This window comes from Melozone crissalis, unplaced genomic scaffold (genome assembly GCF_028551555.1).
Source record: "Melozone crissalis strain CALT ecotype California unplaced genomic scaffold, PUWL_Pcris_2 ptg000108l_1, whole genome shotgun sequence".
In the NCBI taxonomy this organism is placed as follows: Eukaryota; Metazoa; Chordata; class Aves; order Passeriformes; family Passerellidae; genus Melozone; species Melozone crissalis.
Window position 1 is genome coordinate 1282174 of NW_026535885.1, and position 27901 is coordinate 1310074.

General features: G+C 53.5%; 4 protein-coding genes across 6 annotated transcripts; 3 read left to right on the plus strand and 1 right to left on the minus strand.

Moving 5' to 3' along the window:
- Positions 1 to 474: 474 nt before the first annotated feature.
- PNRC2 (proline rich nuclear receptor coactivator 2) lies at positions 475 to 3701 on the minus strand. 2 transcript variants are annotated; one of them, XM_054292305.1, is made up of 3 exons: positions 3559 to 3701; positions 2526 to 2727; positions 475 to 2062 (listed from the first exon to the last, which is right to left on the minus strand). In XM_054292305.1, exon 3 carries the CDS (start codon positions 2042 to 2044, stop codon positions 1622 to 1624), a length of 423 nt encoding a protein of 140 aa, XP_054148280.1. In that variant the 5' UTR covers positions 2045 to 2062; positions 2526 to 2727; positions 3559 to 3701; the 3' UTR covers positions 475 to 1621. The 2 variants fall into 2 exon arrangements, with proteins under 2 accessions (XP_054148280.1, XP_054148279.1); XM_054292304.1 differs by having other exon boundaries at positions 2526 to 2730.
- An 11071-nt stretch (positions 3702 to 14772) lies between these two features.
- On the plus strand, positions 14773 to 15822 carry CNR2 (cannabinoid receptor 2). Its single transcript, XM_054292280.1, has one exon. It carries the CDS (start codon positions 14773 to 14775, stop codon positions 15820 to 15822), a length of 1050 nt encoding a protein of 349 aa, XP_054148255.1.
- Positions 15823 to 17212: 1390 nt separating this feature from the next.
- Positions 17213 to 21862, plus strand: FUCA1 (alpha-L-fucosidase 1). Its single transcript, XM_054292292.1, has 8 exons — positions 17213 to 17571; positions 18033 to 18167; positions 18359 to 18496; positions 19108 to 19213; positions 19551 to 19751; positions 19875 to 20065; positions 20243 to 20342; positions 21643 to 21862. Exons 1-8 carry the CDS (start codon positions 17228 to 17230, stop codon positions 21781 to 21783), a joined length of 1356 nt encoding a protein of 451 aa, XP_054148267.1. The 5' UTR covers positions 17213 to 17227; the 3' UTR covers positions 21784 to 21862.
- Positions 21863 to 23045: 1183 nt separating this feature from the next.
- Positions 23046 to 27525, plus strand: HMGCL (3-hydroxy-3-methylglutaryl-CoA lyase). 2 transcript variants are annotated; one of them, XM_054292286.1, is made up of 9 exons: positions 23046 to 23095; positions 23768 to 23857; positions 24059 to 24166; positions 24499 to 24594; positions 25091 to 25239; positions 25536 to 25599; positions 26168 to 26356; positions 26608 to 26733; positions 26987 to 27525. In XM_054292286.1, the coding sequence occupies exons 1-9, from the start codon at positions 23048 to 23050 to the stop codon at positions 27086 to 27088; spliced, it is 972 nt and encodes a 323-aa protein (XP_054148261.1). In that variant the 5' UTR covers positions 23046 to 23047; the 3' UTR covers positions 27089 to 27525. The 2 variants fall into 2 exon arrangements, with proteins under 2 accessions (XP_054148261.1, XP_054148262.1); XM_054292287.1 differs by lacking the exons at positions 23046 to 23095; positions 23768 to 23857 and adding an exon at positions 23643 to 23767.
- Positions 27526 to 27901: the final 376 nt, after the last annotated feature.

Sequence of the window (27901 nt, forward strand, 5' to 3'; positions counted from 1 at the left end):
CCAATTCCGTGTGATTTGGAGCAATAATTTTGTAAACATTCAGCTCAGCTGCCACTGCATTTGGAATGTACAGAAAGACACCTCCAAACATTTCACAATCTGCAAAAGGCCCGTTCAAATTAAAGCACTTTTTTTAGTAATCCTTGTCATCTTTTTGAAAGAACCCTGGTTGCTCCCGATGTCACCCTGCAGCAGGAGCAGCTGGAAGGTGACAGCTCAGGAGCCACCAGCCCTGACCCTCTGCCGAGGGATTTTAGCAAAGATTGGGACACAATGTTGTTTTACAGAGCCTTGATGCATTTCACAAACACAGAATGATTCCAATCCTTCAGTTTTATCAAGCACCTGAACCCAGGCATTTGCATTTCTTGTGAAACACTTGATTTGGAACATTTCAGTGTTTTTTCATCACTGAACACACTCCTCTCGTACACATTCACAACAGGAGGAACTGGGATCTGAAACTCCAGCAGCTTCTTTTTTTTTTTTAGGTTTTTTTTTTCTTTAATTAAAAAAAAAATCTAAATAAGCATTTTTGCACTGATTTTACTTAAAAAAATGAGATTAGAACCAAATACAATGTGCATATTCATTGCATGTGAAGTGCAAGGGCACAGCCACAAATGTCTTTTTTTTTTTAATTTTTTTTTTAAACAAAATATCATTTTTTTTAAACCAGGCCACGTACTCAACATGGTCATCTTACATTCAGCAGTTTTGTACTAAAAATACTTCTGTGCAGGAAAGCCCAGCAGAAATTTACATATGCTACAATGTTTTACATGTATTTACATAGCTCTGTCTTCCCTGTGAAAACATCTAACACCTGCCCCAAACTATTAATTGTTACAAGGGAACCAATTAACACCAAACTAAGGAACTACTCCACCTTTTTTTATAAAAACCGATACAAAACTGTGGTTTAGAACTCCTCAGTGCAGTGGGCACACAAAGGATTTGGGGGAGCTTTTTTTGGCAGTCACCTGGCAATGCAAGGTCTTTAGTTGGCACTCAGGGAGATTCCTGGGAAGCACAGCTGGCTCTGCCCCGGGAGTTCTTCCACACCCTTCCAGAACATTCCAGATGGGAGTCAGGGGCTTGAAACGCTCACCCAGCGCTGCAGGAGTGCCACTAAAGCTCACAGGGCAGGGCAGAGGATCAGCTGTGCCTCCCCGTGTGCCCAGGTGGAGGTTTCTGCTCTGCAGAGTGTTTAGCAAATCTCACACCAGCCTGAAAGCAGCAAATAACCTGACTAAGTTCTCAGTGCGTTTTTATTTTCAGTTCATGCTGCATTAAGTTAGGTAAAAGGTGGTTTTCTAACAATTCAAAGCCACAATTGCAATTTTGGCACACAGTCCCATTTATTCTTAAATACAGTAAATGGTGACTGCTCAGGATTTGATTGATTTACAAGAAAATATCTATTTCACAGTGAGGTGAACACAGCACTGAACTTTTGAGGTAAAAGATGAGGGGAATGTAAACTTTCACCCCTCTCCAAGTGACTAACTACATGCAGCAAGAACACCTGGTCCTGGCACACCTGGAGTTTGGAATAACAGTGCTCAAATCTGAAACCCTGACAGTCGAAATCACTTCTGAAAATCACACAAGTTACACCTCAGGCCTGGACTTTCAGTAAGGTTTTGAGCTGAAATGTCATTATTTCCTTATCAGAAGGTTTAAAAGAAACAGGTACCCAGTGGCTTGGTGGCTTAGGCAGAACACTTGGGGAGGGTGGCTCGCTGAACTTGGCTCCAGCATAGTTCTGGTTGCTCTGAGGGGTGAACAACAGGTTGTGATTGGACAGAGCAGGATTCCAGTTGGGATTCTTGGGGAAGTGAACGTTGTTCTTCCCCCCTTTCTGCATGGCCTGCCATGCAGCAGGAGAGGAGCTGCAGCCGTTGCCTCTTTCCTTCTTCACGTAGCTTTTCATCTGAGAGTTGGGGTCTTTGCTCTTCTGCCTGTTTTTAAGTTGCTGATGGTTCTTGGTGGTATTTCTAGACTGGGGAACGGGAACGTTGTATCTTTCTCCACCGCCCATCTTCAACTTAAATGTCACCTGCAAAAACAAGAGCAGTCAGGATAAGTCTTTACTGCTTTTTTTTAAACAAAGTATTTCAGAGAATGTTTAGATTTCAAGCAAAGGGACAAAAAACAACCTAACCAAAACTGGCTCTAAACACACCACTTCTCTCCTCAGAAAAGGTGTAACTGGAGAAATGGGACTGACAAAACCTTGCTCAAAAAAGGCAGAGCCAGATTTTATCAGTCAATATTGAGTGCTGAGACATTTAAATTCAGCCTGTTAGCACCTTAAGACTGGGCAAAGTTTGCACTGATAAGGCCACTGCCCAAAATTCCTGGTAAGTGTAAGAATTGCTCTGATAAACTCAAAATGAGCTGAAAAGCACCTCAAGTGGAGCAGATTTCACACAATTCCCAAAGCCCATGCCCAGACTCCAGCACAGCACACTCAGCACTTCCCTGCTCTCCTGCAATGTTTATTTCCCCACTCCATTTACCTCTCAGTGGTCTTCTCCGATTCCACACTCTCCAACTCTTGCCCCCTTTCTTGCTTCCAAGCCTGAAAGAAGAGGTGCTGCCTTGTGCTGGACTCCTTCCTTTGGCTGGGAATAGAAGTTTTCATGGGCTGATCTGCTGTCTTCAGCCAGGGAGCCGAGCCCAACATCGGATTCTCGGCACAGAAGCTCCAAGGGAGAAGTCCTGCTGCAGAAATGAGAAAAAAAATTTCAGATTATGGAAAAAATTGCTTCACTTGGGGGTGGACAGAAGGGCAAGCAGAAATAGTTCAGACTCTGCTGTGTCTGTTTATATGTTAAAGACGACAACATCCTAGAAACAAAAGCCCAAAACCCCATCCAAAAAGACACAGCTTTGTCTTTCTCTACTTACATCAAGTTCACCATATTTAGCCTATCCCAAGTAACATTTTGCTCGTGCTCTGTCTTACAAAGCATTTTAACAGACAATCAAGAACTTTTGCCCTTTCGTTTTAGTAGGGAAAATGTAAAGTACAATGGAAAATACTTTGGGAACTGGGACAATACAGGAACTGCCCACATTGTCCAAACGTTCCCCAGCCATCACAGAGCTCCATTTGTCATCTGTCAGCTGTTTCTTTAACCTTCGTTAGCCGAGTAATTCCTTAATAACTCTTACACTAATGTCCTGTTTGGCTCATGGCTTGTCTTTCCTGGGATCTCTGAGATTTTAACCTTGACGCACTCGAGTCTGTTCAGCTCCCCAAACGGAGCAGCCCCCTGCCCATCCCTCCCAGAGCTCCAGAGGAGCCGCCCATCTCCATTTCCAGCTTCCGCCTTGTTTGGACTGCAACCAAAAGCCGAGATAACGTCACCGGCCCCGGCCCAGCTGCCCTCTGCTCCCGCTGACCGGAGCTTCTTCGCCTCCGAACTTTCTCCCTTCTCTCACCGACACCTGGGGGCAGCCGGGACCCCCCCGTCCCCCCTTCCCCCACAACGGAGCACAACATGGCGGCGGCCGCGCCCGGCCCTTCCCGCACCGCTCCGTCCTTACCGACTTCTGTCCGCTCCGCTCGCCCACAAGCACGGACACACACACGGCCCTCCGGGAACCGACCCCGCGCTGCTCCGCCGTCACCGTCCGACCCCCGCCCCCCGAGCCCGCTTAGCTCCGCTCCGCACCGCCCCTCACTCTCCCTCACAAAATGGCGGCCGCGTCCTGCGCCGTTTAACACCCTCTCCCTCCTCCCCCCTGCGCGGGGCTGCGCGGTCTCAGCCAATGGGATCGCGCCCTCCGCGCGCTCCGCCAATGGGAGCCAAGCCCCGCCTGTTGCCAGGCGGGCCCTGGGCAGAGCGGCCGCGGCGCGCGGGCGGGCGGGGCCGCCATTTGAATCCCCTCACGGAGGGCAGCGCGGGAGCGGCCGCCGCTCTTTGTCCCGCCCGGGCCGGCCCCGCCGCCCGGCACCGCCCGCGGGCCCCTCCGGCCCCTCGCCACAGCCCCCCGGCCCCGCTGCCAGCCCCGCCCCGGCCGCGAATTAGCACAACAAACATCCCGGGGAACGCCCCCGCCAGCTGCCGCTGGGGGCTTCAAAGAGGTGAAATAATTAACAACAACAAAAAAAGAGAAAAGCACAAAACCCCCGGCTGTGGGAGCGAGGGGCTTCGAGAGAAGGGATTCAGCGAACAAAGAGTGAAATCCGGCCCCCCGGAGATGGCCGCAGCGCTCCGGTGTCAAATGGACGGTGTCGGGTTTGTTGTACCCATTCCCCAGCCTGCATTTAGTTAAACTATTTAATGTTTTAATTTAAAGTATTGAAAATTATGTAGACCGATCTTTCAGGTCAAAAAGGGAAAATATTTCCCAGGTTTAAAACAGCGCTGTGGGTACGCAGAGCCCCTGGCAGTGGCTGCGCTTTGTGTTTATATTCACATTCTCTTACTTTGCCTCAAAGGATCGTTTCAAAGAAAAAACCCACAAGATTTGGCTTTTGCCATGTGTAGGATGTTTGAAAATTAGGTATACATAAGAAATTCACACACGTGAGAGTGTTCCCTGCCCACCACTGTGGGGCCAGTCTAGCATTGTACACCACATTGAAGGCTGAAAAAAGGAAGTTTCAAAGAAAGTGGAAAAGAACGAGTTCAGTTCCAACCCCACCAAGTCAGGGCAGTACTTAAAAACAACAGATGAGCATTCAGAGTTTGTTGTTTCTTTTTTAAGTAAAGACCCTGGTTTCATTGAGTAACCTTGGATTCTTAACTACAGAAGGGAAAAAATCCTGGTTTATCCCTAAAACAAAACTGTTTCCTTACTGACCTAGTGTTACAGTGCTCTGACCCAGCCCAGGACAAGGTAAAGACTCTAAATAGAAGTTTGTATTCATTGTGATGTTATTTTAAAAGCCAGCATATATTTTACTACACGAGAGATGTTGACATACCTAAACCCAGACCTTTGTTCCTGTTCTTTATTGTATGTTAGCACAAAGGCAGCTGAAATTAATTTGTTTTCCTCCCTTTGCTTTTGATTTCTTGGCACAATGTGATGGCTGAGGTCCTTGTAGCAGCTTTTTTTTTGCCTTTACATGGAAGGCAACAATATCTGCTGTAAGCCTGGAAATCCCACTCATTAATTAACAACTCTCCTGCAATGCACATCACCAGATTTTGCTTTGTTTCTATCTCTAGTGTGTTTGTTTCTGCTAAAACACAATCTCAGCCCAGTGTGGATGTTCTCAAGCCAGGACGTGTCAGTGGCATTGAGAAACAGCATTTTGCAGGCTGCAAATGTTCTGCTCTTGTCTGGGCAGCACAACAGCGTGTACTTTTCAGTTCAGAACAAGGATGACACAAGGTCTGGCTGTTTGTCCTCGCTATCTCTGAGATAATTAAAGAAACATCTTGTCTTTCAGAGCTGGTGTTGGGGTCAGGCTGACACATTCAGCCTGGGGGAGCAGGAAATGTCAGTGATAAGCCATTGCTGTATTTGTGCAGGAGCTGTTCCACTGAAACAAATGGAGTCATTTGGAGGCCGAGCAGGAACACGAGGGCATTTTTGAAATCAAAGGGACAAAACCCCAAACACCACAAAGTCCAGCTTGCAAAGCTGTGTGTTTCACCCTTCAGCTGTTAGAGCCCTGGGCTGTTTCCTTCCCTGCAGTGGAAGGAAAGGAGATGTTCCCAGGGCTGTGCAAACCACAACAGACAGAAGCACTCGAGTTCCTGCTGCATCCTAAAGACTCAGCACAGACTGAATCCTGAGGTTCTGCCTCAGTCCTTTATCATCACCACCCCAGATTCCTCCAACAGGAGCCACTTCACTCCTTCAAATGCTGATTTTTAACCTTCTTCCTTTTCAAAGCTCTCACTGTAACATTTGTGACTCCTGAGCATGTGACACTACATCGACCTCAGGTACTCGTGGGCAGGCTGGGATATTGTAGCTGCCTCCAGGATCGTGCTGTGCTCACCCTGATGTCCTGCAGGTGCCACAGGCCCAGCTCCAGAGCCCTCAAACACTGCTGGAACAGGGCAGTGCTTCCAAACCCACCCTGAGGATCGTGCTGTGCTCACCCTGATGTCTTGCAGGTGCCACAGGCCCAGCTCCAGAGCCCTCAAACACTGCTGGAACAGGGCAGTGCTTCCAAACCCACCCTGAGGATCGTGCTGTGCTCACCCTGATGTCTTGCAGGTGCCACAGGCCCAGTTCCAGCTCCAGAGCCCTCAAACACTGCTGGGACAGGGCAGTGCCTCCAAACCCACCCTGCTGTGCCACAGACTCAGTGACCTCCTGTGCACCTCTCATAACCTGTACACAGCACAGGCAGGAGTTTTCTATTGTGCAAGTGTCTGCCCTGTCTGGATTATTCCACTTCCTCCAGGCACTCCAAAGATGACTGCAATAAATCCCAGCTTCCCTCATGTTCCCAGGGAGCTGTGTTACCCAAATCCTCCTCAGCTCCCTGCTGCCACGGTGACAGCACCTCAAGGAATTCCCCAGCCACTTTTATTTCTCACTCAGCACCTCCACTCCCTCTCAGAGCAAACATTAACCCAGCCCAGGGACGCAGCTCCATCCGTGCTGGCACTGCCACAACCAGCAAGTCCCAGTGAAGACAAAGCCTCCGGAGCTTCATTAGCCCCACATTAAGGTGCTCCCAGCCGTAGCTGAGCTGGATCTCAGCACACACACACTCCTGGCCGGGAGTTTCAGTGGAGCTGCTGAGCGTGGATGCTGCAGGAAGTCTGCAGCACGGATGACTCATTTGTTAAATCAATAGTGAACCATTGCCCCAGTTTTATTCACAGTGACGAATTTCCGGCTGTGGGTGACTTTCAGTAAGCCCAAGATGTTTACATTTTGTGGCTCCAAGAGCCCCATGACACACTTGAAACTCGTTAGACGTTTCCACCTGAGCCAAACATTAACCAGATTGTTAATCTAAGTTTCCTTATGAGGGAAACGTGTGAGCTTGTGTTTTCTTTAAAGGCTGCATGGAAGCACTGGGTATTCAGTAATGTTTGGAATATCCTTTATTCTGCCTGGCAGAGCACCCGTGTTCATTAAATGAAGCTCAGGATATTCACAGCAGTGAGCTAAAGGAACTGAGCAGACATTTGAACCTCCGCAGGGTAAATAGAGAAGAGGCTCAAGAACCCAAACAATGTGATAAAACTAAACATTTTTATTGTTTAAATCTCATTATAAGTATATTGATATATGCTTTAGACATGAATTAAGTTGGTATCCAGCAGCACCTGAGTTAGATCAGCTCAGAACACGAGTTCTGTCCTCTGCACTGCTGGAGCTCCTGAGTGTGAGATCACATCCAGCATTGTGCATTGGTGTGTGGGGTGTGCACAGCACCCAGCAAACAGCACCAGGGGTAAAACCCCCCTGGACACCGACAGAGCCAAACCCCGAGCCTGGGGGCTTTAAAGGGCTTGTGCTGAAGCAGCTTTGTCACAGCTGACAGCTTTTCCCACTCTGGAAAACAAACACATCAGGCACGGCTGCCGAGTCACGCCCTGTTTTGTGCCTCAGCAGCTCCCGTTGGAACCCTCACCGGCTCTGAGTCACAGAGGAGCCTTCAGCCCCTGTAAATCAATATGCCTGGTGCACGTCCTGTCAGCAGGGAAAACAGTTCTACCTGAACCCTCCTCCCTCCAGGAGAGCAGCAGAGGTGTTTGTGCACAGGACAATCCCTCAGCCAAGCCCTGTTTGCTCTCAGGAGCTGTGCTAGACATGGCAGTAAAGATGGGTTGGTTTTTTTCTGAGCATTTTCTCTATGAGTGCAGCAGAGTCACTCACCGTGGCTCTCTGAGTCACACCTTATCAAGGTGAGCACTGCCCGACCCTCAGCCCCATCTGCACCACCCAGTTTTCAAACACAGCCCAGCAAACGCAACAGTCAGAGAAAAATGAGCAATCCCTGTCCTCCCACAGAGCACAGGCACCCTTCCAACAGCCCCAGGGCTCCTCTCTCTGCTCTGGAGACAGAAACTCCTGCGCTCCTGAGCAGTACCAGGCTCACAGTCCCTTTCCCCAGCACCTGCACAGCGTTGCTCCAACCCCAAGTATGGGGGTGTTCCCAAAGCAGGCTAATTCCAGCAAAAACCCTTTACATTACAGGAATCAGCTCTGATGGTTTTCCTTTAGTCTGGCAGGACAATTTTTACTATAAATCAGAGTAAATTCAAAAGCTTCTAACCATGCTGCCATAATAATATTTCTTTCCTGTGACACAAGGTTCTCCCTGCAGACAGAGGAAACTTGGGGCCATGCTTCACAGGATGCTGCTGGATGTGAAGCTGTGTCAGAGCAGGGAATAATTTGGGGCTGGGTGCTGCTGTTGGAACTCAGGACCAGCATAAAGAATCTTTCTGTTTCTCACCTGCTCTTTACAATCTTGTTGCTGCTGCAAATTTCTCAGTTTGGAGCAGCAATGGAAGAATTTTTTTTGAGACAGAGCTGACATCCCATCATCTCCTGTGATGCCTCTCATGGTTATTGTGGTTTCCAGACCCCCTCCCAGCCGCGGAAGGTCCCTGCAGAGCCAGGAACCCCCTTTTCCCGGCCGGGGCCCAGGAGGAAGCGCCGAGTTCCCAGTTCTGCCTCCTCCCAAGCTGTCCCCGGGCGCTGTCCGGGTTTCCCTGGAGAGGGCAGTCGAGCTCCGCTGAGCTGCCGAACCCCGAGCCGCACCCGCTGCCCGAGGGGAAGGAGGCCAAGCGGGGTTTGGAGAGGACGCGGTGTAACCGCTGGTGATGCCACCGAATGAGGGAACTGGGATCCCTGCAGGAGGGAAAGTTGAGTTCCCAGCTGGAGAACGGCGTTGCTGGTGCTGGGATGGGGCTGTGGGGTGGCTCTGGGTGGCACAGCCAGGTAAGGAGCAGCCAAGGGCTAAGGATCACGGCTTTGCTTCGCCTCCAAGGTCCCCACTGCAGCCTTATGGTCACATCCAACCACAGCGTGGCCAGCTCCTTTGGGATTTGGGGCCAGCTTGCCTGTCCCCCCTGACCGGTGACATCGTCCCCGGTGTCACCAGGCAGGGAAAGCTGTCCCTGCTTTCCATCAGCACCAGCACAGCCCAGCCCAGCCAAGAGAGAAGTGGTCACTGGAGGGAGGAGGGATGAGAGCAGGTACAGCAGCACCACAGCCTCTGCAGCCCCAGGTCCTTCCTGACCACACGGATTGTGGAGCTGAAGACCTTGATTTTCCTTCCACTTGAAGAGAGAAAATCACCTCGTCCCTCTGGCATGAGTGGACTGTGTACAGAGAAATTCAGGGGCACAGGTGAGGTTTGTGCTGCTCATGCAGGCACAGACAGCAGATTTCTGAGCTTGCCCTTAGACCTGCACACAACCAGGTACATCCAGATTCTTCCACATCTGCCTCCTTGCTTTTTTCCCCCCTCATACTTTTCCCTGCTCCCAGAGAAATCAGGAGGAGAACCTGAGTGTCTCTTGCCTCAAACTCTGCAGTTAGAAGGAGAAATGAGAGGGACTGGGAGGACAATTTCAGCGAGCCGGAGGGTTTGGGTGCTTGTAGATGTGGCACGAGCAGGCAGCAGAACACAACACCCAGAGGAGAAAGGAGGAAGGAAAGAAAACCCGACACACATTCTCCGAAAGAATGTGCCAGAGAGCGAGGAGGCAGAGGAAGGATTCACATTGATGGATTTCCAGCCCAGGGAATAAAGCAGAACGGTTCAAGAAACGCAGAGGAAAGCAGAAGTGCCGTGAGGGGAGAGGGAAGCAGGCGCTGTCCGCAGCTGCAGCAGCTGCCCCGAGAGCCCGAGCCATGGGCAGCCCCAGAGCCTCGGTGGGGAGGTGAGTGGTTCGTGTTTGCTGACCCACAGCACCCTGCAGCCCTGGGCCCTCTTCTCACATCACCCCTGATGTGAGAGCCCTCGGTGCTGCCCTGCACGAGGCAGCCTGGGGAGACTCGGCTGCACGGGAGAGTCCTGGGGTTCACCATCAGCTGTTGGGGAGAAACTGCAAGGCAGTGTGTCACTGCTTTTTGGGATGGATCCTTTCTTCAGGAGATGAAAGGTAAGTGCTTCAGAGCAAGCTGTGGGTTAGCTCTTTACAGCTGATTTTGGGAATTGTTCATGTTGGAACTGGAGTCACAGGACAAGGGGGAATGGGTTTCAAGAAATTGTTTGTTGTGAGGGTGGGGAGGTCCTGGCACAGCTGTGGCTGCCCCTGGATCCCTGGCAGTGTCCAAGTCCAGGCTGGATGGGGTTTGAGCAACATGGGATGGTGGAAGGATGGCACTGGATGGGCTTTAAGGTCCCTTCCTCTCTGATTCTCTGTCAGAGTATTTCCAAAAGTCTCACAGGGATGTGATGCTGAGTTCAGTGTTTCTGTGATGGTTTTGGTGCAGTGAGAGCAGCCCTGGTTTGCCCTGCTTTGTGCCCAAAGTGGCACTTGCAGCTGCTCTGCACCCACCCCGTCCTGGGTGTCACTGTCCCTCAGACAGTCACACATGGGCAGAGCTGATAAATAATCAAATAATCCTCAGTGTGGCATTTGAGGCAGACAGCTCTTACATCAGGGAGGGAATCCCACTCAGTGTCATGTAATGTGGTCAGGACAAACCAGGGGGAACAGCTGATTCCAAAATAATGGAAAAACTTCTGCAACTAAACCAGGAAATCACATATAAACGAAAATGTTTGTAAAGCAAAAGATACTTTGCTTCTTCAGCAAGTGAAATTTGCAAGCATTAGTGACAATTTTTTGCATAAATCACTGCACATGTTCATAGTAGGTGATCATTTAGGACATTTTATTTTATTGTAAAGCTCAAAACTCTCAGATATTCTGCACATGAAATATTCAAGAGCACTTTCAGAGTGCTGCAGGCACAATGCACTGGGTGATTGCAGCAGGCAAATTTAATTTTACATTATCTAAGCAACTGGTACATAACTTTTTCATCAGCAGGATGCTGTGGTGGCTCTGTGAGGGCAGAGGCATCCCAAGTGGAGCAGGATTGGTGCTGCTGTGTGCAGGGCACTGCCAGCCCCACAGCTGGAATCAATCACAGCGAGGCACTGAGAGGGAAAGGACTCCTTCCTTTGGAAATTGAATTTCCCCAAAGCCAGGTGGAGCTGTTAGGCTGGAGTGAGTGGGCTTGCAGCAGATCTGATGGGAGGGGAGGTTTCACTTTGCAGTCACTGGGGCTGCATCAGGAATATGCTGCATTCCCAAGTCTCTGATCTGGGTTCTGTTCCTCATAACTCACCCCTTGTTCATTCACTGCTGTTTGCTGGGGCTCTGCTCTTGTTGCTGGGGGGTCCCTATTGCAAGGCTGTTGAAAGCGAAGGGAGACGACGCATCTTTGTTGATCAGCATCAACTCCCATTTATTGATCAAATCAGCCACCTTTTATAACAGTGTTAATTAACTTCATGCATATTGCAAAATTCGAGCTCACCATAGGTCAGAGATTACACATCAACCCCTCCTTTTGTTTTCAATACCAAGATTTGTGTTCTCAAAACTTACTTTTACTTTCCCAAAACAGCCAAAGATAGAATGTTCACCTGTTATGAGAAAACTGCCTGAGAACCCTGGTGTGAAAGGTTCTCAAGGCCTCCATGTTTGTCACTTTTGCTTTCCCATACCTTATCTAAGGACAAGATATTTACTTGTTATTAAAAACAACCTGAGAACTTCTGCTGTTTACATAAACATGCCTGAGAACTCTTGTTGTTTACAGAAACAGGCTGTGAGAATTAGCTGCTTACAGCAGCCTTCTACTTTTCCATCAGCTGGATATTTTCATGGCCTTTTTCCTTCAAGCCATGTCTGAGCAAAAATCTCCAACACAAGGCCACATTATTTTGGCAAAATATTCCCTGCCCTGGGCCTTCCTGCTGGCAGGTGATGCCGTGCTGTGATCAGAGAGTTCCTCCTGTGCAGCAGCCCAGGGAATCTGAGCTCAGCTGCTGCATTCCTGGGAAGCAGCCCCTCTGTGCCACAGCCCCTGGAGCCACAGGAGGGCCAGAAGGCACTTGGTGCCTTTCTTGTTGAGCTGAGCTGTCAGCCCGTGGGGCTGTGGCTCCCTGGCTGGATGCACAGCCATGATGGGGCTGGGATTCCCAAGGAGGTGGAGATCTGCTCTTGGAAAGGGGTTCCACCCTGGGAGTGGGACCTGTCCCGTGGAGGATGCTGCAGGTCAGCTCTCCCCCAGGAACCAGATATGGGCTGGCACTTCTCCCAGGAGCCAAGGTAGGCAGGGGGCAGAGGCCACGGTCAAACAGATCCAGGGGCCCATCTGACAGGAGGAGAATGTCCCCTGGGCAGGAAAAAGCAGCTTTGTGGCCAAAAAAGCAAAAAAACGAGGGACAGGCAGTGCAAGGAGAGGAGCTTCTGGCACTGCCTGTGTTTTCATGCTTGTGCAGAGGAGACCTTTTGCTGGAGCAAGCTCTGTGCTTCCCTCATGGACACAGGAGCTGCAAGGAGGCTCTGGGGAGCAGAGATCTGTCCTTGTCATTCAGCCTGAGACAGAGCAGATGTGGGAGAGGAAGGTCAGGGCTGGCTGATTGATCTGAGCCCAGCATACCACTTTGAACTGAGGCTTATCTGAGTTTTTTCAGCCTAGTGGAGAGAGCTGGGCCAGGACGGGCAGCACAGGAGTTATTTTAACATTATAAGCAGGTTCTCTCCCCAAGCAGCGCAACATCAGGGATGGCATTTTGCTGCCCTCACTCCCTTGCCTGGTGTTCAGTGCTTTCCAGGCTCCTAAGGATGTGAGTTGGATATTGCACAACTGCAGGTTTGAGGATTTATGGTGGTCCTGGGAATGCTGGCTGCAGGTAATGGATGCCAAGGTGATGCTGGAGGCTGTTAATGAAGAAATGTCTTGGTTTGGATGCTGGGGTTTGGCTGGGGAGGGTTGGAAACTCGAGGCAGCTGCTCCCTGGTGAGCCCTGCTGTATGAGAAGTCCATCTGTCTGCTGAATCCATCTCTCTCCAGAGGGAGGGATGTGTCAGGTTCAATAACAGCAGTTGGTAATTCCTGCTGCCTGTGAGGTGTTCCTGAGAAGGGCTGCAGGAAACGAGAGCACTGAGGTCTGAGGGCAACATCCTCTCCTGTGTTGTTACCCCATGCAGGAGCCTGATGTAAGAGGAGGGCAGCTTGCTGCAACACTCAGCCACACATCAGCCCAAAGTCCAGCCTGGAACACCAAGAAATCCCAATCAGGAAATCAGGATTGCCCTGCTGTGCCTGAAACCTGCACTGAACTCCCTGCAGCCACCCCTGGCAGTCAAATGTGGGGCTGGGGCTCTTCTCTGTCACCTCCTGGGCAGCCTCTCGAGTCCTTGGGGCATTTTGCAACTCCTGAAACACAGGAAGAGAGATGAGTGTTGGGGAAATCAGTGGAGAAGGAAGTCCCCAGGCCAGTTAAAACCCCCATGTTTTACAAACCCATCTCTGCTGAGATGTCACGGCTGAGGTTTGCTGGGCAGTGCTGGCTGCTGTCGCCTCCAGCGGCAGCTGAATTTCACACGGCAGGCAGGTGGAGGGGCACAGGAGGCTGGAACCCACAGCTCTGCCCCAGCTCTGTGTCTGTCACACATCCTGGCCGTGCCGTGGGTGTTTGGGACATTTCCTCTTTCACAAGAGAGCCCAGGGCAGCGAGGGACAGTGAATTGTTCTGGGGGAGAGGGAACGCTGTCAGCTCAGTGCTCTCCTCCAGCAGAGGGAACTCACGATCCCATTGCCTGCATGAGGGATCCTGGAAGCTTTTGGGAAGAGGGGTCCTGTTCCCTGGGCTTGGGCACAGCATTTTGCTGTACTCCAGGCAGGTTTGGGGTATCCCACAGCTGGTTGTAGTGTGTTTTTACACCTGCTCTAACCCAGTCCAGGATGAACTTGTTCCCTGAAATCCAAGGCTGCACAACTTGGTTTATGGCAATCCACAGAAAGAATGGGAGAAAATAACGCCTCAAGGACAGGTTATGAACATGAAGGGGCTTAAATTGAGCTGCAGAACTGTGGAGAAAAACCCAGCTCTTGCTGCAGAGTGCACTGAGTAGCTCAGCATCTGCCCTGTGCAAAATCAGGCACTTCCCTCCATCACACCTCTGCTGGTGCTAAAAGTATTGATGAAATGAACCTAATTCTGGGTGTGGGCAGAGGTTCTTAGGCTCAGGTGGTCTCAGTTTGTATGTCCAACCTGTACTCTAATATCGATCTCTAATTAATCTCTAATAACATCTATTCATCACTCTGACAACCCTAACCCTAGGCAGGAAGAGCAGCCCTGGCCTAGGGCTGGTTCCAAGGAAAAAGCCATGGAGGCAGGGATGTTGTGGCAGTTTTGTGCTCCCCTTGGGCTGCCTTTGGCAGCTGTGTGTCCCCCTGAGCTGTCCCTTCCAGTGCTGCTGGCCCTGAGCAGTGAGTCCTGGTAAGATCTGGCTCAGGATTTGTACAATTGTCAGTGGTGCTGCTTCCCTCTTGCTTCCCACCGAGGTGGTACAGCCAGGGTGCCCCTGGGCTGTGGGAGATGGGTCTCAGCTAAACAACCAGCTGGGAAAAGCATGGAAGTTGGCTCCAGTGGTTGGGCAGTGGAGCTGAAAGCAGCTCTCTGTGGGCTGATTTCATTTTCCTTACTTGCCTCTAAAGAGAAGAAAGCATCTTGGGTAAATTTATTGCTTGTTAAGTCCTCTTCACCTCCACCTTTTCCAGAGCACCTGAGGAAGTGCAGAGGGAAGCAGCAGGCTCTCTGTGAGCTCCCAGCTCCAGGTACCCACCATGGATTCCTGCAGGATCCCTGCAAACGCCTCCAAGTGCAGCGGGAACACCATGGAGTGCTTCATGGTGCTCAGCACGCAGGCACAGAAGATAAGCATTGGCATCCTGTGTGGCCTCTTTGGGACAATGTGTGTTTTTGAGAACTCTCTGGTGCTCTACCTGATTTTCTCATCCCCTGGGATCAGGAAGAAGCCTTCCTACCTCTTCATCGGCAGCCTGGCCCTGGCTGACATGCTGGCCAGCATCATCTTTGTCTGCAGCTTCGTGAACTTCCACGTGTTCAACGAGGCTGGTTTCTCCAAGGAGGTGTTCCTGCTGCAGCTGGGAGGGGTGAACACCTCCTTCTCAGCCTCCCTCAGCAGCCTGCTGCTCACAGCCCTGGACCGCTACCTCTCCATCAGCCGGCCCTCGCAGTACAAGGTCCTGATGACCAGGAAAAGGGCCTGGACAGCCCTGGCAGCGCTCTGGGTGACCTGTGCCGCCATTGCTGGCCTGCCCCTGCTGGGCTGGAACTGCTGCACGCTGGATTCCCACTGCTCCGAGCTGTTCCCCTTTGTGGATGACAATTACCTGTCGGGCTGGCTCTGCTGGGTCGTGGTGCTGCTGGGCTGCATCGTCTGCGCCTACGCCCACGTGCTCTGGAGGGCTCGGCAGCACGTGGCCTACATGGAGCAGCACCAGGCACAGGCAGGGAAGCAGAACAGCAGGATGAGGATGGACGTGATGCTGGCCAAGACCCTGGTGATGGTGCTGGCTGTGCTCGTGCTCTGCTGGTCCCCCGTGCTCGTGCTGATGACCTACAGCATCTTCGGCAGGTTGAGCGACCGCCTGCGCAAGGTGTTCGCCTTCTGCAGCACCCTCTGCCTGCTCAACTCCATGGTCAACCCCGTCATTTACGCCCTGAGGAGCAAGGAGCTCTTCTCCTCCCTGAGGAGGGTGCTGTCCCACTTCAGGAGGCAGCTGAAGGCCCCTGGGGAGAGCCCAGAAGCAGAGAGCAGCCACAAGTCCTCCGTGATAGAGACCGTCTGCGAGGACACGCACGCCGTGTAGGGAGGCACCGGGGGAGATCCACCCACTGAGCCTGCAAGGAACAGTCTGGATCACTCTTCTTTTTATTTTCTCTTCTGATGGGAGTTGAGGGGTCAGCTGTGATGGGGAGACAGCTCCTGCTGATGTCACCCTTCAATGCTGGGACATGACGTGCACAGACTTTGCTCTCAGGCACAGGCTGGGATTGTTGGGGTGTCCTGTGCAGGGCCAGGACTGGATGGTCCTTGGGGTGTCCCTTCCAGCTCGGGATATTCCATGATTCTGTGATAATCTCCCACCAGGGGAGGTTCAGGTTGGACATCAGCAGGAATTTCTTTATGGAAAAGCTTTGGAAGGAGCTGCCCAGGGAGGTTTGGAGTCCCTGTCCTTGTAGGTGTCACCTGGGTGTGGCACTCAGTGCTTTGGGTTGGTGACAAAGTGAGGACTGGTCACAGCTGGGACTCGATGGTCTGGGAGGGCTTTTCCAACCTCTCCCTGTGGCTTAAGGACTTGGCCAGAGCTGGGGCAGACAGGACCTTGCAGGCAGCACATTCCTTCCAGCAGATTTCAGGAGAACTGACCAAACCACACAGCTGTTTGTGGGATGTTATGTGATTAAACATACAAGCCATTTTCCAGGACTTTCTTCCTTTTCTTTCCTGGTGTACAAAGTTCTCCAGGTGACAAGGTTAAGCCCAAACTGGGGCAGATACTTTGAGCATGAGGAACTTGTTTGGGGTTGTTTTTCTGCAAATTACGCCAAAGCAGCACTTCTGACTGAATGGACAATGAAATGGGACAGGGCCATTCACCGGTGACCTGGAGCAGCTGGGCTCCTGCCAGCCCCCAAAATGCCTCCAACAGGGATGAGCCTGCCTGGGGCACGGCCACGAGGCCCTTGCACTCTGCCCTGTGTCCCAGAGGATGCAGTGCCCAGGCTCCCCAGGGAATGGGCACAGCCCCGAGGCTGCCAGAGCTCCATGAGTGGTTGGACACGGCTCCAGGGATGATCAGGGTGGATTATTGGGGTTTTCCCTGGTGTTCCTCCGTCCCTCCCTGAGATATTCCTCAATTATTTGGGTTATCCCTCCATCTCTCCCTAGGATTGTTGGAGTTATCCCTCTATGCCAGGATATTCCCCGATTATTGGGGTTATTTTTGAGGTCTCTACATCCCTCACTGGGATATTCCCTGATGGTCGGGGCTATCTTCAGTGTTCCTCCATCTCTTCCCAGGATATTTGCCGATTGTTGGGGTTATCCCTCCATCCCTCCCCGGGATATTCCCTGATTATTTGGGCTATCCCCGATGTCCCCCATCCCTCCCCGGTTCATTCCCCGCCGTGCCCTCGGGCAGCTGTCGGGCCCCAGCCTCGAACCCGCGGCCCCGGGACCCGCTGCGTTGGTGACGTCACCGGGTGCCGGCCATGGCGGCGCTGGCGCTGCTCGGTGTGGTGGCCGCGCTGGGCCCGGGCCTGGCCGCGCCCCCCTACCGCCCGGACTGGGCCAGCCTGGACGCGCGGCCGCTGCCCGCCTGGTACGACCGGGCCAAGGTGGGGGTGTTCGTGCACTGGGGGGTGTTCTCCGTGCCCGCCTGGGGCTCCGAGTGGTTCTGGTGGCACTGGCAGGGCCAGCACGATGCCGCCTACGAGAGCTTCGTGCGCCGCCGCTTCCCGCCCGGCACCACCTACGCGGAGTTCGCGCCTCATTTCACCGCCTACGACTTCCAGCCCCGACAGTGGGCACAGCTCTTCCAGCGGGCCGGGGCCAGGTCAGCGCCGGGATGGCCGGAGCTGGGGTCCCTGAGGGGATGAGTGCCATGGTCAGGGGTCCCTGAGGGGATGGGGGGAGGGGGTCCCTGAGGGGATTGGAGATCCCTGAGGGGATGAGTGCCATGGTCAGGGGTCCCTGAGGGGATGAGTGCCATGGCTGGGGTTCCCTGAGGGGATGGGGGGGTCCCTGAACAGTGCTGGGCATCCCTGAGGGGTGCTGAGAAGATGAAGGCTCTTGCTCTTTCCTAAGTGCTTCCCGTTCATTCTTTCCCAGCATTAAAGTCCGCTAAAAGCCTCTCTTATTCTTGTATTTGCTTCTAAATCTAAGGGATAGTGGCAGAGAGCTCCTCACAGTGTGGTTATCCAGTGCCTTGCTGTTTTAGTGACTGGGATTGCAATGGGGTTGGGAAATACCTCATTTGTTCCTTTGCCATCCCAGCAATTCCTTTTCTCCTCTCAGATACGTGGTCCTGACCACCAAGCACCACGAGGGCTTCACCAATTGGGGGTCACCAGTGTCCTGGAACTGGAATTCTGTGGATACAGGGCCCCACCGGGACCTGGTGGGAGAGCTGGGAGAGGCCCTCAGGGAGAGGTGAGGCCCTGGCAGGGAGCTCTGCTCTGAGAGCAGTGAATGCTCCTGGCTCTGCTTGACAAACCGCAGAAAACCCTGTGAAAAATGGAGTGCTTGCAAATGATGAAAAATAATAATGCCAGTAATTCAATTTCCACTGCTTCCTAATCCCCACTGAAGCCTAACTCTCCCCTCTGTGTTTTGTCCTTCAGCAACCTGCGTTACGGGCTGTATCACTCCCTGATGGAGTGGTTTAACCCTCTCTACCTCGCTGACAAACAAAATGACTTCAAGACCCAGAGCTTTGTTTTAAAGAAGACGATGCCAGAACTTTATGATCTTGTCTTAAAGTAAGAGCCACAACCAGTTCAGAATCACCAGCATTTCCTGGTTTCAGTTCTGTAGAGAAAGGTGCAGAGTGGGTGCAAAGAAGAGAAATGTTGATTTTTGCCGAGGCAAATTCTCTTTGCTAAGCAGTAATGATTTGTGGTAATTAGAAAAGGGGTTCAGTTCTAACCTGTGGAAGGTCTAATCTGTAGAATAACCAGGGACAAATTTTTCCTGCAATTCCCTTTAATCCTGCCTTTGTGCAGGGTGGCTGGAAGTGGAACAAACTGTTCAGTATTTAGTAGAATAGAAAAGTGATTTCACTGGGAATTTTCATCCTTGTCTTGCTTCCCCTTGCTGACAAAAATAAAAGGCTTGGGCTTGTGGGTCATTGTCCCATCTCAAGAATGTGCACTGAAGTGCCAGATTCTGGGTTTTTTGGAAGAACTGCACCCTGTTTTGAGCTGTGGATCTACACCTTGTTCTTTGCTGCTGCAAGAACCTCCCGTAGAGCTTTGTGTGAAGCAGAAAATGAAGCAAAAACCTCCTGGTGATGGCAGGCAGTGGGAAGGGGAAGAAACAGAGCGTGGCAGGAGCAGATGAGCCTTTATGAAACAACTTCTGTCTCCCTTAGATACAAACCAGACCTGATCTGGTCGGATGGGGACTGGGAAGCTCCAGATTCCTACTGGAATTCCACCTCTTTCCTTGCCTGGCTCTACAACGACAGCCCTGTGAAGGTACCAGTGCCTGCTGCCCCTCCTGGCTCTGGGTGGGTGTGGGAGGGCAGGAGGCTGTGGGGTGTGGGATCAAACCAGAAACCTCCTGCACATTTGGTGTTTTATTCTCTGACAAAAAGAGAGCCTGGGCTGTGCTGCTGGGACAGCTCCAACCTTTGATGGACGCTCATCTTTGCTGCCTCAGCTCCTGCCTGAGCAGAGGGAGGCGTTCAGCCTTCTCAGGAGGGTTTCCATTACACTGGGAATGAATTTTTGGTGCTTCCTCAGGGGGGTGCCTGCCAGCTGGACAGCCCAGGAACAGAAGGATCTGTGCCCTGAGCTGTTTTCCTTCTCTCAGGACACCGTGGTTGTCAATGACCGCTGGGGTCGGGGCTGCTCCTGCCGCCACGGGGGTTTCTACAACTGTGCTGACAAGTTCAGGCCGGGCACGCTGCCCCAGCACAAGTGGGAGATGTGCTCCTCCCTGGACAGGCTCTCCTGGGGCTACCGCAGCAACATGAGCCTGCCCGAGGTCATGGATGAAATGAGCATGATCGAGGTGAGAAACCTGACCCGAACAGCCGGGGGGGATTGCTGGGAGGGAGGGAGGGGCTTCTGGGTTAAACTGCTCCGTGTCTGTGTCTGAGGTGAAGATAATGTTATTTTGCTTTATCTGCCGCAGGAGCTGGTGCAGACTGTGAGTTTGGGTGGCAACTACCTCCTCAATGTGGGACCTACAAAAGAAGGGGTGATTGTCCCCATCTTCCAAGAGAGACTCCTGGCCCTTGGGAGGTGGCTGGGCACCAATGGAGAGGCGATTTATGAGTCCCAGCCTTGGAGGGTGCAGATGGAGAACACCACAGACACTGTCTGGTGAGGGCCCTGCTGCTCAGACCAGCTGAGCTGGTGTTTATTTCTTACCTTTTCCTAAATTTGGAGCTGGGGGCGGTGGGTGACCCCTGTGTGGTGACAGAGGGCAGAATTGTGTTCTTGTGCTGTCTGGGAAGGTGAGGTTTGTGCCCTTCCCCTGCTGAACTCCTGCTCCCCCAGGTACACCTCCAAGGGACCCATGGTCTTTGCCATCTTCCTGCTCTGGCCTCGGGACAATGTCCTGCACCTGTCCTCACCCATTGCATCCCCAGGCACACAGGTGAGGGACTGAGCACACACTGAGAGCATCTGGGGGCATTTGGGGGTGGGAAGGGCCAGCCTGGATTTGTTCAGGAGCTGGGGGAGTGGGGAGGTGTGGTGGTGTTCACTGGGGTCTGAGGATGAGGGAAGAGATGAGGATCTGACTCCATGTTTCAGAAGGCTTGATTTATTATTTTATTATATATTATATTAAAACTATACTAAAAGAATAGAAGAAAGGATTCCATCAGCAGGCTGGCTAAGAATAGAAAAAGAAGGAATGATAACAAAGGTTTGTGGCTCGGACCAAGTCAGAGTCTGAGCTAGCTGACTGTGATTGGCCATTAATTAGAAACAACTCTGAGACCAATCCCAGATGCACCTGTTGCACTCCACAGCAGCAGATAACCATTGTTTGCATTTTGTTGCTGAGGCCTCTCAGCTTCTCAGGACAAAAAGATCCTAAGGAAAGGATTTTTCAGAACATCTCATGGCTACAGGGAGGGTGTGTGCTGTGGGCTCCTGGCAGCACCCCAGGCTGTTCCCCAGGCTTTGGCTCATGTGGAACGTGGCACAGGAGCTGCCAGCGAAGATTCCAGTCTCTCCTGGGGTGTGTTGATCCTGCTGTTGCAGGGGAGGGCAGCAGGAGTGGCTGTCCTGCAGCCCAGGTGCAGTGCCCTGCTGGTGGCACATGTCACAGTGACGCACACGTGGCAGTGGCCTTTGCTCTGAACAAACAGGGGCAAAGCATCAGCAACAAACAAACCCCAAACAACAAACTGCAGCCTGCTGTGGCCTCCAAACACCCCTGTGCCACCTGAGCCATGCCTGGGGACCCCAAACAACAAACTGCAGTTTGCTGTGGCCTTCAAACACCCCTGTGCCACCCCCTGTGCCACCTGAGCCATGCCTGGGGACCCCAAACAACAAACTGCAGCCTGCTGTGGCCTTCAAACACCCCTGTGCCACCCCCTGTGCCACCTGAGCCATGCCTGGGGACCCCAAACAACAAACTGCAGCCTGCTGTGGCCTCCAAACACCCCTGTGCCACCCCTGTGCCACCTGAGCCATGGCTGGGGACCCCAAACAACAAACTGCAGCTTACTGTGGCCTCCAAACACCCCTGTGTCATCCCCTGTGCCACCTGAGCCATGCCTGGGGACCCCAAACAACAAACTGCAGCTTGCTGTGGCCTTCAAACACCCCTGAGTCACCCCTGTGCCATGTGAGCCATGGCTGGGGACCTGCAGGGGCTCTGGGCTGTGCAAATGAGGCTGCTGAGCCCCAGCTGAGTGTCCCCTTCCTTCCTTCCTCTGCAGGTGACACTGCTGGGCTTTGCTGGCAGTCTGGAGTGGCAGGTCCAGCCAGGGGCAGGGATGCTCATAACCCTGCCCTACATGCTGCCATCTCCCCTCCCTGCCCAGCCTGGCTGGGTGGTGAAGCTTGAGGGGGTGAAGTGATGCCTGTGGGGGTTCACAGCATCTCCCAGTGCCTTTGGTTTTGATTGAAGCCAAGAGGAATTTTGTGTTTCACATTGAATACATGATTTTTCACTTGAGAGAATCTCTCCTCCAGTTTCTGTTGCCTTGTGTCACTTCAGTGTTGGTTGGAACAGCTCTGATCAGCTGCTCCCATGATGAATAAATCTAATGGAACCTTGCTGGAAGAGATCATCTATAAAAAATACACAAATCCATCAACAAACTTTTATTGGTATTCTGCTGGACACAGCTACAACAAAAGACTTTGTTCTTAGTGAATTGAAGAGACTCCACCGTTGTGAATTGCACTCCTGAACTTGTGAACTTTGGGTTCCAGTGAGAGCATGGCTCCTGCGTGGCTGCTGAACTTCCCAAAAAGGGTTCAACAGTGTGGGTGTGAGTGATGACCGAGAGCACAGGTGCTTGTGAAGGCACCCCAGCACTGCAGGCACCCCAAGCATTGCAGGCACCCCAAACGTTACAGGCACCCCAAGCATTGCAGGCACCCCAAGCATTGCAGGCACCCCAAACGTTACAGGCACCCCAAGCATTGCAGGCACCCCAAGCATTGCAGGCACCCCAAACGTTGCAGGCACCCCAAACGTTGCAGGCACCCCACGCGTGGCAGGCAGGCTGTTTTGTTCCTATCCCAGCTAAACCTGCCAGGACACTCCGAGCCGAGCTGGAGCAGAGCCCCGGGGCCGGGCCACGTGCGGAGCCGGTGCCGTGGGCGCCGTTACCCAAGGGACAAACAAACATCCACCGGCACCGAGTGCCAGGAGCCGCTCACGGGAGCGCCGCCGGTGACGCCGTTACAAACAAAAAAATGCGACAAACGGGGACAACGGAGCGATGGCCTCTGCCTCACTGCCCCATCAGCGGTGCCGGTGACCCCTGGCGCGGAGCGGGGCCCGCCCCAAACAAACAGCTCGGTGTTTACTCGGCGCGCCGAGCACCGGCAAAGCCCCGCTATAAGGGCGCGGCGGGCGCGGCGGCGGGGCAGAGGCGCAGGGGAAGATGCCGCGCTGTGACACGGGCTGCGCGCCGCGGGACGGCGCCTGGGCACAGGGACAGGGACAGGTACCGGGACCGGGGCTGCGGGCGGGACCGGGGACGGAGGGGACAGAGGGGACGGTGCCATGTGGGGCTGCGCTCACGTGACCGCCGCAGCCACGCCCCCAATGCCACGCCCCGGTAATGTCAGGTGTCGGGGGGTGTGTGCGGTCACGTGAGCGCGGCGGACATGGCGGCGCGGCGGCTGCTGCCCCGCTGGGCGGGATCGCTGCGGCCCGTGAGGGACCGGGGACACCGGGAACGGGACAGGGGGACCGGGACTGAGGGACCGGGGACAGAGAGACCAGGGGGAATCGGAACCGGGACAAAGGGAGCGGGGGCACCGGGAACGGGGACAAAGAGACCAGGGGAAATCGGAACCGGGACAAAGGGAGCGGGGGCACCGGGAACGGGGCAGGGGGATCGGAACCGGGACAGAGGGACAGGGGGAGAAAAGAGACCAGGGGATCGGAACCGGGGGCACCGGGAACGGGGGAAAAGGGACTGGGACAGAGGGACCGAGGGCACCGGGAACGGGGGCGAAAGGGACCGGGACAGAGGGACCGGGGACACCGGGAACGGGACAGGGGGACCGGGGGCACCGGGAACGGGGACAGAGAGACCAGGGGGAATCGGACCTGGGACAAAGGGAGCGGGGGCACCGGGAACGGGGGATCGGAACCGGGACTGAGGGACCGGGGGATCGGATCCGGGACTGAGGGACCGGGGGAGAAAAGGGACCAGGGGATCGGAACCGGGACTGAGGGACCGGGGGATCGGATCCGGGGACAGAGGGTCTGAGGGGATCGGAACTGCGGGAAAAGGGACCGAGGGCACCGGGACAGACCCGGACGGGGCCCCCGTGGGGGGATCGGTACCGGGGCCCGGCTGACCGTGCCCTCCGTGCCAGGTGAGCTCCGGTGCGGCGGCGGGCGGGCCGTACCCGAAGCGAGTGAAGGTGGTGGAGGTGGGACCCCGCGATGGGCTCCAGAACGAGAAGGTAACGGCGGCTCCCGGCTCCTCCCGGGGGATTCTCCAGCCAGACCCCCCAAACGCCCCCTGTGCCCCCCAATGGGCAGTATTTTTCTTTAAATACTGCTTTTTATGTTGAAAATTCGCTGCTTTTTATTTCAGCAGTGGAAGAGTTTATTGTGTGAATAATAATAACTTTAAGTAATTTTTCTTTTCTTGTTCTTCTTAGAATCTTGTGCCCACCCCAGTGAAGATCAATTTAATCAACATGCTGTCAGAGACAGGGCTGCAGGTCATAGAGGCCACCAGCTTCGTGTCCCCCAAGTGGGTTCCCCAGGTCAGTGTTCACACAGGATTTGCAGTGCTGTGCTCTGAAAGTGCAGCAATCCAGTGCTTCTGCTGGTTCCCAGCTCCCTGTTACTGGGCAGGAGGAGTTAAAACATCCCAGAGCTTCCCTTTGGACCCTGGACAGGGCAGAGGGACACACAGGTCACACACAGACTCTGTTTGTGCCTGGCTGGGTGACCCCTGGCCCCTCCCAGGCTGCAGCTCTGTTTGCTTTGGGAGGCTCTGATCCCTGCACATTTCTGTTCCCTTTACAAAAGGAGTTTTAGTGCTGATTTTCTGGCAGAAGTGCAGAACCCTCACAGATGTTTCTTTGCTTTGCAGATGGCTGATCACACCGAGGTGCTGCAGGGCATCAGGAAATGCCCTGGCATCAGTTACCCCGTGCTCACCCCAAACCTCAGGGGCTTCCAGGCAGCGGTGAGGGCTGGGGGCACCCCGATATCCCCCTGGGCTCTGCACTGCCCCTGCTCCTCCGCCTGCACCCTTTCCCAGGCAGGCTCAGGGCTGTCCTGCTGGTTTTGCTGCTGAGGGAAGGATTGGGATGCTTGGGGGAAAATGCTTTTGTAAAATGAGAGAGCTGCAGTAGGGATTGCAGATCACAGAGACACTGAGGAGGAGAGCCCCAAGATCTTCAGCTCGAAAGAAGCAAGGCAGATTTATTTAGGAACAGAGGAGTTTCTGTAAAGGGAGGTGTTTATGGGCTGGTTTGAGACTTCAGAGATGCCTCTGAAACCCTTGGATTAACTCTTGGCCATGGAATCATGAAGTTGGGGCTCTGTTTGTCATTTCCCTCACAAGAACAATCCCCTGGCTTTGATTTAAATGCTGGGGTAAAGCTTGGAGCTGCTGATCTCAGGGCTCTGTTCCAGCCTCAGGGGTGCTGTGGTTCCAGTTTGGGATTTTCTGTTTGCAGGTGGCAGCAGGGGCCAAAGAGGTGTCGATCTTTGGGGCAGCATCCGAGCTCTTCACCCAGAAAAACATCAACTGCTCCATCGAGGAGAGCCTGGAGAGGTTTGAGGAGGTGATGAGGGCAGCCAAGGAGGCCAGCATTCCTGTCAGGGGGTAAGGCCTTCCTGCTGCAGCTCACCCACATTCACTTGGGGTCAGATTTTCTTGGCCAGCATCCCACATGGAAGTGCACAGATCACATCCCCATCAGCCCTCTGGGCTCATCTTGGCAAATTTTACACCCATGGAAGGAGAAATTGGTGAAATCCTGTAACCTTTGGCCACGGGAATATAAAAATTGATTCTCCCATCTTGCAGACATGGGAGGTGCACAAGTCCTGACTGGTTTGTCAATAGAATCCCACTGCCCCTTTCCAGCTAAAAGTTTGTTTGTTATTTTTTAACCACAGATACGTCTCCTGTGTCCTTGGATGTCCCTATGAAGGGAAGATTTCTGCAGCTAAAGTTGCAGAGGTGAGTCACTCATGAACACAGCCAGGACTCCTGAGAGGGCTCTGGTTGATTTTGAGGGGTGTGAGGTGGGCACTGGGGATATCCAGGATAAAAGGGGGATATTTAAGGGAATATCCAGGTCCTCAGAGGCTGAAATGGGGAACTGAGGGGGGGTTTGGGTTTTTAATCTCAGAGAGGAGTGGCCAGGGGATTATTGTACAGCAGGAATGAGCTCTGGGAGGGGAGGAGGAGTGTCCAGGGAATTAGGGTGCAGCAGGAATCAGCTCTGGGGATGGAAGGAGGAATGTCCAGGAGATTGTGGTGCAGCAGGAATCAGCTGTGGAAGGGAAGTAGGAATGTCCAGGGATTTATTGTACAGCAGCAATGAGCTCTGAGGAGGGAATGAGTGTCCAGGGGATTTTGTACAGTAGGAATGAGCTCTGGGAATGAGTCCAGGGAATTAGGGTGCAGCAGGAATCAGCTCTGGGAGGGAAGGAGGGGTGTCCAGGGGATTGTGGTGCAGCAGGAATCAGCTCTGGGAGGGGAGGATGCCCTCTGATGCCCTCTGATGCCCTGCTGGCCCTCCCAGGTCTCCAAGCAGATGTACTCCATGGGGTGCTACGAGATCTCCCTGGGGGACACCATCGGCGTGGGCACCCCGGGCTCCATGAGGGAGATGCTGGCAGCGGTGATGAAGGAGGTGCCCGTGGGGGCCCTGGCTGTTCACTGCCATGACACCTATGGCCAGGCCCTGGCCAACATCCTGGTGGCCCTGCAGGTAGGATCCCTGCTCTGCAGCACAAATTCCTGCCAGGGAATTCCTTAAAGGACCTTAGAGCCCATCTTGTGCCACCCCCTGCCCATCTGCCACTGGCCCAGGCTGCTCCAAGCCCACCCAGCCTGGCCTGGGGCACTGCCAGGGATGGGGCAGCCCCACAAATGGAGCAGCCGCCCTTGGGGAGGTTGGGCTTGCTGGGAATTGCAGATTTGTGCTGCCAGAGCAGCCCCTGAGCCGGGCTCTGTCTGCAGATGGGGGTGAGCGTGGTGGACGCGTCCGTGGCCGGCCTTGGGGGGTGCCCCTATGCCCAGGGAGCCTCTGGGAACGTGGCCACAGAGGATCTGGTGTACATGCTCAACGGGCTGGGCATCCACACGGTGAGTGCCACCCCAGGCTCTGCTCAGGGCACTGCACAGGGCAGCAGCCTGGGCATGGTGGGGACAGGACAGGGGCAGTGTGAGATGGGATATCAGGGAAAACATCCCTGGGAGGGTGGGCAGGCCTGGCACGGGTGCCCAGAGCAGCTGTGGCTGCCCCTGGAGTGCCCAAGGCCAGGCTGGACGGGGTATGAGCCACCCTGGGGTGGTGGGAGATGTCCCTCAAGGTGTGTCCTGGGCCTTTGCCATGCAGGGGGTGGATCTGCAGAAGCTGATGGACACAGGCACCTTCATCTGCAATGCCCTGAACAGAAAAACCAACTCCAAGGTGTCTCAGGCCTCCTGCAGACTGTGACACTGACTGGGAATTCTCCTTGGATCAAGAAATCGAGGATCCAGCCCTGGCTGGGATTCCTGTCTGACCTCCTGAGCTCCTTCCCAGCTCAGCATTTGAGAGGAAGCTCAAAATCCACCAGAATTAGGAAGAAGTGAGAGGATCTCGTGTTAGATTGTGTTCTATTGGACCTTGAGCCTGTCCCCACGTGCCTTGGAGAGGGGAGGATGTGGAGGGGCACAGGAGAGCCCTGAGCACAGATTTTGCAGTTGGAGCTCAGCTCCAGCTCAGGCTGTCCTTTCTCCCCTCTCTCCCCTCCACAAACAGCCCAAGGCTGAGCCCAAACCTCCCCTGGGGCCCCCTCAGCCTTCAGGGCTGTGTGTGCTGCTGCTCTGTGTATCTGTTGTAAGATACCCTGGCACACCAGGAGTAATAAACACGTTATTTAATAATCTAAACTGTGAAAATTTGATTCAGCTGAACCAACAAAGGAGCTTTGGCTGCTGGTTTGGCTCCAGGTGCCTCTTGTGCGTGGAAATTGCACCATGGTGGGCTGGGGGTGAGGAATTCCTTCCACCCTGGGAGCAGAGAGTGAAACTCCTCAGTGCTCAGGACCTTGGGAACCACCCCCAGCTCTTTTTAAAGTAATTTATGGAGCACTTTATTTGTGAGACTGGAGAGAAGCACAGGAACTTTGTCCTTTGAGGGCCAGGACAGGTGTGAGGCTGCGTGTGCCTCCTCTCCACATGACTGCAATAAACTGTAACAAAAAGTTACCAAACCTTTGCTAATGAACGCTGCAGAAATGGGGCGGAATGGGGCAATAATTCGGGA

What these genes read in the sequence shown, in the direction of transcription:
- PNRC2 (XM_054292305.1), bottom strand. Translation starts at nt 2,044, where the DNA reads ATGGGCGGTGGAGAAAGATACAACGTTCCCGTTCCCCAGTCTAGAAAT.
- HMGCL (XM_054292286.1), top strand. Translation starts at nt 23,048, where the DNA reads ATGGCGGCGCGGCGGCTGCTGCCCCGCTGGGCGGGATCGCTGCGGCCC. An exon ending in CCCCCAAGTGGGTTCCCCAG is followed by an intron (nt 24,167 to 24,498) that starts GTCAGTGTTCAC and finishes TTTGCTTTGCAG; the next exon opens with ATGGCTGATCACACCGAGGT. An exon ending in CTGCAGCTAAAGTTGCAGAG is followed by an intron (nt 25,600 to 26,167) that starts GTGAGTCACTCA and finishes TGGCCCTCCCAG; the next exon opens with GTCTCCAAGCAGATGTACTC.
- FUCA1 (XM_054292292.1), top strand. Translation starts at nt 17,228, where the DNA reads ATGGCGGCGCTGGCGCTGCTCGGTGTGGTGGCCGCGCTGGGCCCGGGC. An exon ending in AACACCACAGACACTGTCTG is followed by an intron (nt 20,066 to 20,242) that starts GTGAGGGCCCTG and finishes CTGCTCCCCCAG; the next exon opens with GTACACCTCCAAGGGACCCA. An exon ending in TTGCATCCCCAGGCACACAG is followed by an intron (nt 20,343 to 21,642) that starts GTGAGGGACTGA and finishes CTTCCTCTGCAG; the next exon opens with GTGACACTGCTGGGCTTTGC.
- CNR2 (XM_054292280.1), top strand. Translation starts at nt 14,773, where the DNA reads ATGGATTCCTGCAGGATCCCTGCAAACGCCTCCAAGTGCAGCGGGAAC.